Source organism: Zeus faber, assembly GCF_960531495.2.
Source record: "Zeus faber genome assembly, chromosome: 15".
Classification (NCBI taxonomy): Eukaryota; Metazoa; Chordata; class Actinopteri; order Zeiformes; family Zeidae; genus Zeus; species Zeus faber.
Window position 1 is genome coordinate 9,868,661 of NC_137194.1, and position 12,863 is coordinate 9,881,523.

Below are 12,863 nucleotides of genomic sequence, written 5' to 3' on the forward strand. Positions count from 1 at the left end.
CGTGAGCATAGTGAGGACCACGATGACCATGAGGACGCTGAGGACCAAATTGTGAGGACAGTGAGGACCATGAGGACCTTGAGGACAGTGAGGACCATGATGAGCATGAGGACCGTGAGGACCGTGAGGACAGTGATGACCATGATGACCATGAGGTTGCATGAGGTTTCATAGTGCAGCTTCTTATTTATTCCACTGAAGACCTTGGCTTAAAAAAATGTAAGGGCATCTCCACCATCCAGGAAGAGAGTGCTCTATTGTTTTTTATTCTATGGTATTTCTAGGTGATTTCTCTCTGGCTCAGCAGTGTTGTCTGCAAATGCAAAAATTGGCGCCGGAGTGGTTTGAGACGGGGACCGTGGGTGGAGGTTTATGACGTTGCTTTTTCTTTCGCCTCGTGTGGTCAATTTGGCGTTGAATCGCTCCGACCGGAACGTTCCCTTTGTAGTTATTGCTTCCCAGCAGATTGATGTTGGGATGGATTGTTTAGGACAACGCTATTCCAGAGCATCAAGCTCGGGCCCAGGGAGTCACTGTTTAGGATTCTGCTTCCAAGATGGCCGCTTCTCCACACTGTAGCTACGCCTCACAGGGTATAAAACGGGCAGCTTCCAGCAAGAATGATTTGGGGCGTTACTCTTTAGCCTGTGTTCATGCAGGTGTAAACACAGCGAGTTACTGTTGTTTATGCAGCGTATCACGTATTTATCAGGCCGCTGACGCCTGCTGTTTATCGACCCGGCGGCTAAGCGTGGATTCAATCGCATCCAGAGTTCAGCCGTCCAATTACACCGTCCAAATTGACAGTTTGATAGCTGTTGCCGCTGCGTTTGATTTTTTAAGCGTTGCCTCGACTGACAGTTCTGCTTTACAAGTGCGCAGAGCCGAACCGACAGGCAAGCGCGCGCACACACACACACGCACACATACAAACACGCACGCGCGCGCACACGCACATACACACACACACACACACACACAGAAACACACACGTACACAAACACACACAGATGCACACACACACACACACACACACACACGCACACATACAAAACACGCACATGCGCGGGCACACCCACACACACACACACACACACACACACAGAAACACACACATGTACACAAGCAAACACACAGATGCACACACACGCACACACACACACACACGCACACACACACACATACAAACACGCACGCACGTGTGATGCCAAAATGATACATAACAACTTTGTGACTCAAACCTCTTGAATCAAATTTAGTAAAATAAGTTTAATAAATGTGTCATGTAAATATATTTCTGTGTTTCTAATCTATGCCGAAAAAGTATTTCTTTTCAAACAGCGGATGATGTTTACCTCAGTATTTTATAGTAAATGAACATTTGTGTTAAAGATAAATCTATAATTTAGTCGTCATTAGTCATTGACTAGTCTTCAGTTTGAATTTATGAGGTCTTCATTTCAACCTAAACCTTGTATCTGATTTGATTTAACCATATACTGTATTTCTTTATGTCAAAATCAGTCAAGTTCTCGTCAACATTTCACAAAAAACCCCGAACCTGATACTTAGAATGTGTGCGTAAATTGGTTACAATTTGGCCTCAAAAGGTCTTAAAAAGTATTAAATACAAATTACACGCACTATGTACATGTAGAATATATACTGTAGGTATATATGTACAATTGTTGTCCCCGTTATGGCGCATTGTCATTTTTCTTTTAAAAGCGCTCCAAAACAAATTGCCTTCTGGGGAAATGAACAGACATATACTGTACGTGCGCGGCCGTTACACAAACACACATTTATTTTCACTCTCAAAGAAACATTGTGGGAAACATTCTCGCTCCAAATTGCTTGTGCAAACACTGACAACACTCGTTTGTACCGAAGTGTAACGATACAAGAGGCAGTTCCAAAGCAACGGCGTGCACGGGCACTGATCGCATCCTAATGCACCAAATGGAACCAAGCATTCAGTGAGTCACTAATGTCCACGCTCTGATAGGAGGGCTATTGTGCAGCTAAAAGCAGAGAGAGAGGGAGAGAGAGAGAAGGGGGGATGGTGGTAGAGAGAGAGAGAGAGAGAGAGAGAGAGAGAAGGGGGGATGGTGGTAGAGAGAGAGAGAGAGAGAGAAGGGGGGATGGTGGTAGAGAGAGAGAGAGAGAGAGAGAGAGAGAGAGAGAGAGAAGGGGGGATGGTGGTAGAGAGAGAGAGAGAGAGAGAAGGGGGGATGGTGGTAGAGAGAGAGAGAGAGAGAGAGAGAGAGAGAGAGAGAGAGAGAAAAGTTCCAGTTCATTTCTCTAGGTGGATTGGAATGGAAATGATGTGTTTCTACAATGGAAGGAGACACACCGAGATGAGAGAGTATTAGCGCTGGGATGAGGAAATGGAGGTGTTCTGTACCACTGGCTCTGATGGAAAGGAAGGACAAGTGTGTGCGTGCGCGCGTGCGTCCATGCGTACGTGCGTGCGTGTGTGTGTGTGTGTGTGTGTGTGTGTGTGTGTGTGTGTGTGTTTGTGTGTGTGTGACGGGCTTCAGCTAAGAGTGTCTTAAAAAAAAAATGGAGACCTATCAAATGGGTTTAAGTAAGTACAGTAATAACTTGGAAATGACGAGTACTTTTAATAGCCTACTTTAAGTACATTTAAGAGCAAGTACTTTCAATTTAATACTTTCACTTAATTAGAAACATAAACGTGGTACTTCCACTTCTACTAGAGTAATCTGGTGTCAGGGTGTTTGTGTTTTTATTAAATAAATGGTTTTCAGTACTTCTTCCACCACTGGACCCCAAGACTAGTCAATGCTCATTAAATCCACATTACTCAAGATTTTTTCCTCAAATATTTATTGCGTGTAAATCTTCAGAAAGCACCAAAATAATGATATTGAGGGTCCAAAAAATGGATTCGTGATATAAACAATTGATTTGGGATTTCTGTGCATCTCTTTTCAGGGCTACAAGAGGAAAACCGAGGCGGCCAAGAAGGAGTACCTGAAAGCCCTGGCGGCGTACAGAGCCAGTCTGGTTTCCAAGGTAACGCTCACAACAACAGCAACAACAGCTCTGGCTAAGCAGAGGGCTGCTGAGGGGCCGGACGATAGGAACGATATCTGGTTTCCAAAGTTTGGGGGGGATTGAGAGGTGTACATTGGTGATGGTTAGGGTCAACATTTCTAGAAGATAAAGACAATACTTTTTTTTTTTTTTTGCCCCAAAAAATTGTTTTTTTTAAATATATTCTTATAGATTTTGAATTAATATGTTGAATTTCGAATGGTAATCATATTTCCAGATACAATAATTAACTTTAATAAGACTATTTATTTATTTATTTATTTGTTGCAAAATAGTCAGTTCTCATTGCATTTTTAATGTCAGTCCCTTCTAATTTGATGGAAAAAAAAAGACAGAACAATATTCGTATGACTTATATTATATAGTTATATTATATGATATATCACAACCTTTTTATTTTTCAATTATAATGCCTGTTTGCACAAAGTTGGGGTTGGGAATTCGGGTCGGGTGTGGTATATATTTATATTATATTACATTATTTTATGTATACGCTCGGTACTATACAGTAAGTGTAAGTATTGCTTCAGTACTGTAAAAACTCAATACTATTTTAAAAGCCCTACCAGTTACCATTTGTATTTTTCAAATTTTCATGTCGCCTGCGAACACTTGCCGTGGTTTGGGAATTTGGCTCATGTCAACGTAAGGTTTTGAGGGAACGGGTGTGTGGGGGCGTGTGGGGGGCGTGTGGGGGTCGCTCCATCACAGCCTCCGACCCTGTTCCTCTACCATCCGAGGGATTTGGAAAGAGAGAGAGAGAGGTTCAGGTTAACTTTCCTTCTTTCCCGCTCTCCACGTGCGCATGTTGTTGTCGTCGCCGCTGGGAACCGTTCGCGCTGGTTTTTTTTTGTTTTTTTTGTTGTTGTTGTTTTTTGTTTTTTTTGAAGATCCGTCTCCGTCCGACTAACAGACTGTGTGTATCCACACCTGCGGCACGTGTTAGATAAACGACCCCTTTTTGCGCTCGCGTCCCCCATCGCTCCCAGGCAGACGCACCATCATCGCCCCCCCCCCGTCGCTCGCGCTTCCTGCACTTCACCGCTAATTCAGATCTATGACATCCCTGCTTTCGGCCGGTGAATGAAGGCCCCGGCATCGCAGTGTTGAGGAAAAACAAAGACAAAAAGGCGGGAAGAGAGGGAATGAAGGGACGAAGGGGAAGGGGTGGAAAAAAAGGGAGGGAAGGAAAAGGGCGAAAGAGGGAAGAGGGGAAAAATGGAAAGAAGGGGAAAGGAGGGAAAGAAGGGGGGAGGAAGGGAAAGAAGGGCTGAAGGTAAAAAGGGAAGAATCCGTGGATTCCATTGTTTAGTTCCGTCTTGTATTAACAACACGCCGCGGCCACTGAAGATTCCTTTTGTCCATTTTGTTCTGCCGAAAAACAGGCTCATTTCCAAAACAGGCTCTGGTGGAAAGTAAGGACAAGTGTGTGTGTCAAAGTGTTTTATGTATGAATTGAAATCAAAATGTGTGTGTGTGTGTGTGTGTGTGTGTGTGTGTGTGTGTGTGTGTGTGTGTGTGTGTGTGTGTGTGTGTGTGTGTGTGTGTGGGTTGCACCTCACTCCTTCCCTTCCATCTATCAAGGTGCCTATTGATCATTACCAGGGTTCGGTTCCAGGTTCTATTCATACAAATGGACTCCATTACCTTCGAATCAACACTGATGGTTGAAGATGAGCAATGTGACATCCCATCATGCATCTGGGGCGGGGGGTATTTTGGGGTTCTGCACCTGCTCATAGTGCAGCGAGGAGAAAGTGTTCAAGTTGTGTTTGGATAACCCGGTTTGGATAACCTCTGCCCGGTATCAACGGGCAGAGATGTGCAGCTTTGTCCCTCTGAGTGTGATCGCTGTTGTGTTGAAGTTTGTTTAATTGCGTTTACAATTACACCAGGGAGCGTGCCGTTGTCAGTGAGTTCTTCTTCGTGTGACTCGGGGATGATAAATTACTGATTGAACGTTGCACGCAACACTAAACACATTGTACCTGAACTTCCCTCTCTGTCTCTTCCCAATTTAAACTTAAAAATTATTTTATTTTTTTCCTTTTTTTCTTTGTTAAACATCCTCAAAGCAGCATGTCTGTGGGTCCTTAAAGGGACTTAAAGTGTTATTAAATTTAGTTTTTTTTAATATATATATATATAAATATTAGGCTGTAAAAGTCATTTAAGGGTCTTGAATCTTGAAATCATGAAGATAATAAATAGTACTCGTTAGATTTATTCAAGTACCTTATCACGTACCTTGCTATCTGGCTGAAAGAAAACTGTTCTAACACCAGTAGAATCATGACGTGTGCTGTACCATTCCTCACCTTTATCCTTTAACGAATCAGTTTCACAAACAACTCCCCCGTCTCCCCTCAGACGTACAACGACCCCGAACCAAAAAGTGCCCAGCAGCCCAGCCAGCCCTCCCACCTGCTGCCCTCCAAGCAGCCCCTATACAGCGTGCCGCCCCAGTCCTCCTCCCCGTACCTGGGCCCGCCGGGCTCCTTCCCCCTGTCGGACCTGCAGAGCTTCGCGGGGCCCCCCCGCCACGCCCTGGCGCGGACCCTCAGCCAGTCCCAGATGCTGCCGCCCAGCATGAGTGCCTCGCCCCCCAGCCCGTTCCAGATCAGCCCGCCGCTGCACCCGCACGCCCAGCTCTCGCTGCACCAGAGCTCCCTGCTCAACCAGCCAATCCGCATGCAGCAGGTGCAGTCGCAGCCAATCATCTCGCACCAAATGGGGCTCCAGGCGCCGCTGCACTCCCCACCGCTCAGCCAACAGGTCGGTCTGACGGGCTGGTTGCGATAGAACAGTAAACTGATTTGATTCGATGAAATGGCATTTTATTGAGCCATCGAGGGGTCTTGTGTCTTTATACACAGAAAAAAACTATACATATTTGTTTTATTCTGTGTATTCAGTATTGGCATGTGCATGTGTGATTCTCAATGTAGGGTGTGGGGACCCCTCCAAGGGTCCTTCAAGAAGTTCAAGGGGGTCCCGGGCAAAACCTTTTAGAGAATGTACTGTACCATTAGAGAAGGTACATTCATGACTGATTTGGTCCTACTTTCACTAACCTGCAGTTTGGACTTAATCGTAGCCAACAATTAAAGTCTTCCCATATTGGGCTCACAGAGACTAAATCTCATCAAATGGGCTCTGTGGCCCTCATGCGTATCAAATTGAGGGGCCTCGGTATGAAAAAAGGTTGAGAATCACAGACCGAGAGTTGGGTGCCAGTTAAAGACCTCAATCAAAACCATTTGTGTTAGGTTATACTTCTTAAGGTAATTATTTTTCTTTTGTCCTCCCCCAGGGTTTCTCCCACATTCAGGCTGACTACCCCAACAGCGTGGGGGGCTCCCAGTCTCCAGGGGCCCCGAACCCAGTGCACGGCCAGAACCCGGACTGGGACAGCGAGTACTGCAACAGGGACTGTGGACCCAACCACTGCAGGTGAGCGGAGCAGACTGTAGTACTTTACATAAGGGAAAAATAGAAGTTTACAAAATTCCAGGACAAATAATTTAGAACACCTTTTATTTTGTTAAACAAAGCAGGGTGTCTGCAGGTCCTTAAAGGTCTTTAAAGTGTCCTAAATTGAGTTTTATGAATATTAGGCCTTAAAGGTGCAGTTTGTAGAATTTATTGAACAGACTTGGCAGAAATAGATCATATGTAATCATAATCATAAGTATGTTAATTATTGATTAATAAGTGTATACTGTAATCCCATGAAAATAAGAATCGTGTTTTTCATTGTGTTCGAATGAGACGTTGTTACATTTATTCTAGTACCTAAACACTTGCCAAAACACTTATTATTAATAATAATAATAATAATAATAATAATAAATATAGGTGGAGGCAGCAATACATGCGGTCGAGTTTGGTCCTGTTGGTACGCATTACAATTTAGCGAATTCTGTGAGACACATCACAAGTTACAATTTTCCGAGTTTACACTGAACGCTACATAGTTTTTTTTCCCCACTCATTTCACAACCTTTTTCAAGGTTCATTGAGATTTGGTCTTTTCTTTAACACAAGTGTGACTAATCTCTAAGGATGGATGTTCTGTCCACTCCCTCTTTACTGACTTGTGATCCGACTTGCTCACTGAGGAAAATCTGTCGTGATCAAGGGTTGCTCCAAGTCCGCCATGTCCACTGCGAGGTTGTGGCAAAGTTTTTTTTATGTAGATTTAATGTTTTGGAAATAAATTGTGAAGACATTTTTACTTTAAATTAAGTTTATTATTTTTCACGTTTTTTTTGGTCTTACTGAATGTTCCTCTTGTGTCTTTTGGTTTAAATGTCCCTCAAAAACGGTGTTTTAAAAATTACACATGTTCCTAAATCTAAAGCGCGGACACAAATGATAGATTGGGTTCCTCCAAAGGGTCTTAGAACTTCCTACGCTGCAAAACCGACTTCTGTGACCGGTTTAAGTTTTCTGCGTTATGTTAAACACTGTCTAGATATAGCTGTGCAGTCCACAAGCTGCAAGCGGCTGGATGTGAATGACTTCCGAGAGACGAAGCTTGGACATATATTACTTTGGATGATGATGTCACAAAATGCACTGCTCCTGAAACAAATCAAATTGTGTAATCAAACGTGCTTCTACGTTTGTACTTCTGGTAAAATGACAACGGTTTTTCACTAATTTCTGCTCCAAATGTGCATCAATATTGATCAAACTTAAACAAGACGTCCGAATCTTCCCGGTTCTAATGAGACCTCAACCTGTGGTCTCGTCTGTGCATACTGCGGTTGCCGTGCTCCAGACACTTCCAGCCTGCCGGCTGGACCCCTATTTATAATATACATATATATATATATATACATATATATATATATATATATATATTTTTTTTTTTTTTTTTTTTTTTTTCCCCAACAAAAAATCAGGTGGTCATCAAAATACGAACTCCATGCTATGAAATAAAAAAAAAAAACTTGAAATCACCCTCTATGTAAATATCATCCAGGGAATTAATTTTGGGAGTTAAAAAAAACAAACGTTAGTTTGTCATTTTCCAAACGAGCCGCTCTGAACCCCTTCAGCTCCACGCCCAGGGTCTCCGACAGCATTAATCACGAGCTGTGTCTTCCTCACCGAGCATCTCCTTGAAATTGAAATGGGTGACACGGGAGTAGAACAACACTTTTCCCACGCTCGCAGAAAGTGTGACATCCAATTAAGTTTGCCTTTGTCTCGCTGGGTACACATTGCGTTATTGGATCAAGCTCCTCACACGGCCGACGAAAGAGAAATCTTGTTTCGTCTCGCACCTGAATACTCAGCGTTACTATTCCTGGAGCGCTGCGCCGGGTCGGAAAAACTTCCAGAACGGGGGTTTTTTTTCTCTCCAAGTCAAATGAGATCGAGTCCTGGGTCAAATCCTTGTTTGTTTGTTTGTTTGTTTGTTTGTTTGTTTGTTTGTTTCTTTGGGGTTTTTTCTCTTTTAGGATGAGAGTTCATCATTGCTGCTGGAAAAGTTCAAGCATGAATCTAAATATAGATTAGAGATCAAGAAGAAAGAAAGTCCTTCTGAATTGGAAATAATTGAAATGGTACTTTGCTGATTATCCTTTTAGGGATGAAAGTATAAAACGTGTAATTTGGAAAATATTTCTTCCTTGTCTGCATTGTTTCTGCTTCATCTGGAGCTTTTACTTTAATGAGCGAACCCCTTCAGTCCAGAAACACAGCTCAGAGGTCCCTGCATCACAGACAAACATCAACATTTACAGCGATTAGATCTGGGCGCAGAAGCAGCAGCAGAAGGTTTATTAAGTGGAGGATCTGTAACATTGGAGTAGTGGTCACCACAACCCCCCAACTCCATCATGTCTGGCCCACGTCACTCGCTGGAGGAACAGTAACCTAACCTAACCTCCAATCATCTCCAGTCTCTCGATAGAACTCACATGGATGATGTGCGGGAGAAAGTGCTGCTGCTGATAATGAGATTAGATGACATAACTTAACATGACATGACATGACATGACATGACATGACTGGAAATTACATTACATACTGTAACATTACATCACATAGTGTAATATGACATGACATAGTATAACATGACATACTGTAACATGACATAAAATGTCATGACTTAACATAGTGTAATATGACATGACATGACATACTGTAACATGACATGACATACTGTAACATGACATAAAATGTCATGACATGACATACTGTAACATGTCATGACATGACATAGTGTAACATTTCATGACATGATATAGTGTAACATTACATAAAATGACATTACATAGTGTAACATGTCATGACATGACAGTGTAACATGATGTGACATAATGTAACATGACATGACATAGTGTAACATGACATGACATACTGTAACATTACATAAAATGTCATGACTTGACAGTGCCATGCATGACATACTATAACATGACATAAAATGACACGACATACTGTAACTTGACATAGTGTAGCATGTCATGACATACTGTAACATGACATAACATACTGTGACATGACATAAAATTACATGACATACTGTAACTTGACATAGTGTAGCATGTCATGACATAGTGTAACATGACATAACATACTGTAACATGACATAAAATGTCATGACATGACATAGTGCAACATGACATAACATACTGTAACATGACATAAAATGTCATGACATGACATAGTGTAACATATCATGACATGACATGCTGTAACATGACATAAAATGTCATGACTTGACATAGTGTAATATGACATGACATGACATACTGTAACATGACATGACATACTGTAACATGACATAAAATGTCATGACTTGACATACTGTAACATGACATGACATACTGTAACATGACATAAAATGTCATGACTTGACATACTGTAACACGACATAAAATGACATGACATACTGTAACATGACATGACATACTGTAACATGACATACTGTAACATGACATAAAATGTCATGACTTGACATAGTGTAACATGACATATCATGACATGACATACTGTAACATGACATGACATACTGTAACATAACATAAAATGTCATGACTTGAGTTAGTGTAACATGACATATCATGACATGACATACTGTAACATGACATGACATACTGTAACATGACATATCATGACATGACATACTGTAACATGGCATACTGTAACATGACATGACATACTGTAACATGACATATCATGACATGACATACTGTAACATGACATGACATACTGTAACATGACATAAAATGTCATAACTTGACATAGTGTAACATGACATGACATACTGTAACATGACATATCATGACATGACAAACTGTAACATGACATACTGTAACATGACATAAAATGTCATGACATGACATACTGTAACATGACATGACATACTGTAACATAACATAAAATGTCATGACTTGACACAGTGTAACATGACATGACATACTGTAACATGACATAAAATGACATGACATAGTTTAACATATCATGACATGACATGACATACTGTAACATGACATAAAATGACATGACATAGTGTAATATATCATGACATGACATACTGTAACATGACATAAAATGACATGACATACTGTAACATATCATACATGACATGACATACTGTAACATGGCATAAAATGTCATGACTTGACATAGTGTAACATGACATGACATACTGTAACATGACATATCATGACATGACAAACTGTAACATAACATGACATACTGTAACATGACAAAAAATGTCATGACATGACTTACTGTAACATGACATGACATGCTGTAACATAACATAAAATGTCATGACTTGACACAGTGTAACATGACATGACATACTGTAACATAACATAAAATGACATAGTGTAACATATCATGACATGACATGACATACTGTAACATGACATAAAATGACATGACATACTGTAACATATCATACATGACATGACATACTGTAACATGGCATAAAATGTCATGACTTGACATAGTGTAACATGACATGACATACTGTAACATGACATGACATACTGTAACATGACATATCATGACATGACAAACTGTAACATAACATGACATACTGTAACACGACATAAAATGTCATGACATGACTTACTGTAACATGACATGACATACTGTAACATAACATAAAATGTCATGACTTGACACAGTGTAACATGACATGACATACTGTAACATGACATAAAATGACATGACATAGTGTAATATATCATGACATGACATACTGTAACATGACATAAAATGACATGACATACTGTAACATATCATACATGACATGACATACTGTAACATGGCATAAAATGACATGACATACTGTAACATATCATACATGACATGACATACTGTAACATGACATAAAATGACATGACATAGTGTAATATATCATGACATGACATACTGTAACATGACATAAAATGACATGACATAGTGTAATATATCATGACATGACATACTGTAACATGACATAAAATGACATGACATACTGTAACATATCATACATGACATGACATACTGTAACATGGCATAAAATGACATGACATACTGTAACATATCATACATGACATGACATACTGTAACATGGCATATAATGCCATGGCATGTTGCCATTGCTGCACAACAGATATATGACAAAAGAGTGTGTGACACGTGTCAAAAATCTGAGCAAAACATAAGAATTAAATGCACAATAAATAAAAGCCAATAGAAGATTTATTTTTAAAGCAACGAATAGTGACTTAAAAATAATCTACTTCATTGTTCGCTACCTGTGACATTTCTTCCTGGCATTGAATTGAATTGAATTGATATAATCTCCGCTCTCTTTCCCTCCCTCTCCCTCTCCCTCTCTCTCTCTGCAGCAGTGGGATGGGAGCTCGCGACAAGCCTCTCTACCTCACTTGAAGTTGAAGGACCTCCAAAATGTCAAATGACTCCAGGGAGCTTTTCTTTTCCATCACAACAACAACAACAACAACAACAACAACAACGACGACGACGACAACAACGACAACAACAACAGCATCGCCAATGTATCTGCATCTCCATCTTTTTCCTTTTTTTTTTTTTTTTTGGGTCGTTTCTTATTGTTGTTTTTTTTTTCTGAAGGATTTCTAAAATCCCAAAGACTGCTCCGCTTCCTTCACCTATTTGCCAAGCACTTAGACTGGACTCCTCCTCCTCCTATTTCCTCCTGATTCGGGAACTTTCCTTTTGTTTCCTTTTTTTCGCGGGGGGGGGGGGGGGGGCACGGAGCTCTGAGCTCATGTCAACATACTGGATACGAAGACCCCAAAAAAAATAATAATAATAAATACAAAAAAATTGTCTTCGCAATTTTGTTTTTGAATATTTTTTATTTTTTTGAAAGCGTTTTTTTTTTTTTCTCCTTCCTCTCTACACCCTATTGAAATGCTCTGAGCATAACTCCAACGCTTTCGCGGAACTCGGGACGTTAGAGTCGTCACATTCTTCTATTCTTCAGCAAAGACTCAACCTTTCCTCTCAAATTAAAATCTAAACTTAAAATACAATTTTTACGCCCCCCCCCCCCCCCCCCCCTATTAAAGACCCTCCCGTCATTTTCCCCCGTTCTCGCAGAGTGATGATGTAAATATCACCACCAAAATGGATCCCCAGTCTGTGTGTATTTAGCAGCGGTCCCTTGCTGTGTTTTTTGTTTTTGTTTTTTGGGGTTTTTTTTAATTCTTTTTTTTTTTTTTTTTCACGTGTAGGCGGCTCCAGTGAGGGAATCCACACACTTAAAAAACAAA

The 12,863-nt window shown here is 40.8% G+C and overlaps 1 protein-coding gene across 1 annotated transcript in view; it reads left to right on the forward strand.

Moving 5' to 3' along the window:
• LOC307240783 (TOX high mobility group box family member 2-like) overlaps window positions 1–11,994 on the forward strand; it is a gene marked incomplete at both ends in the record, with an annotated part of 103,214 nt that extends 91,220 nt beyond the window's left edge. The window contains 4 exons of the mRNA XM_080014642.1: window positions 2,962–3,042; window positions 5,455–5,859; window positions 6,398–6,537; window positions 11,952–11,994. Coding sequence (XP_079870768.1) covers window positions 2,962–3,042; window positions 5,455–5,859; window positions 6,398–6,537; window positions 11,952–11,994 — 669 coding nt within the window. The remainder of the gene's footprint in view (window positions 1–2,961; window positions 3,043–5,454; window positions 5,860–6,397; window positions 6,538–11,951) is intronic.
• Window positions 11,995–12,863: the final 869 nt, after the last annotated feature.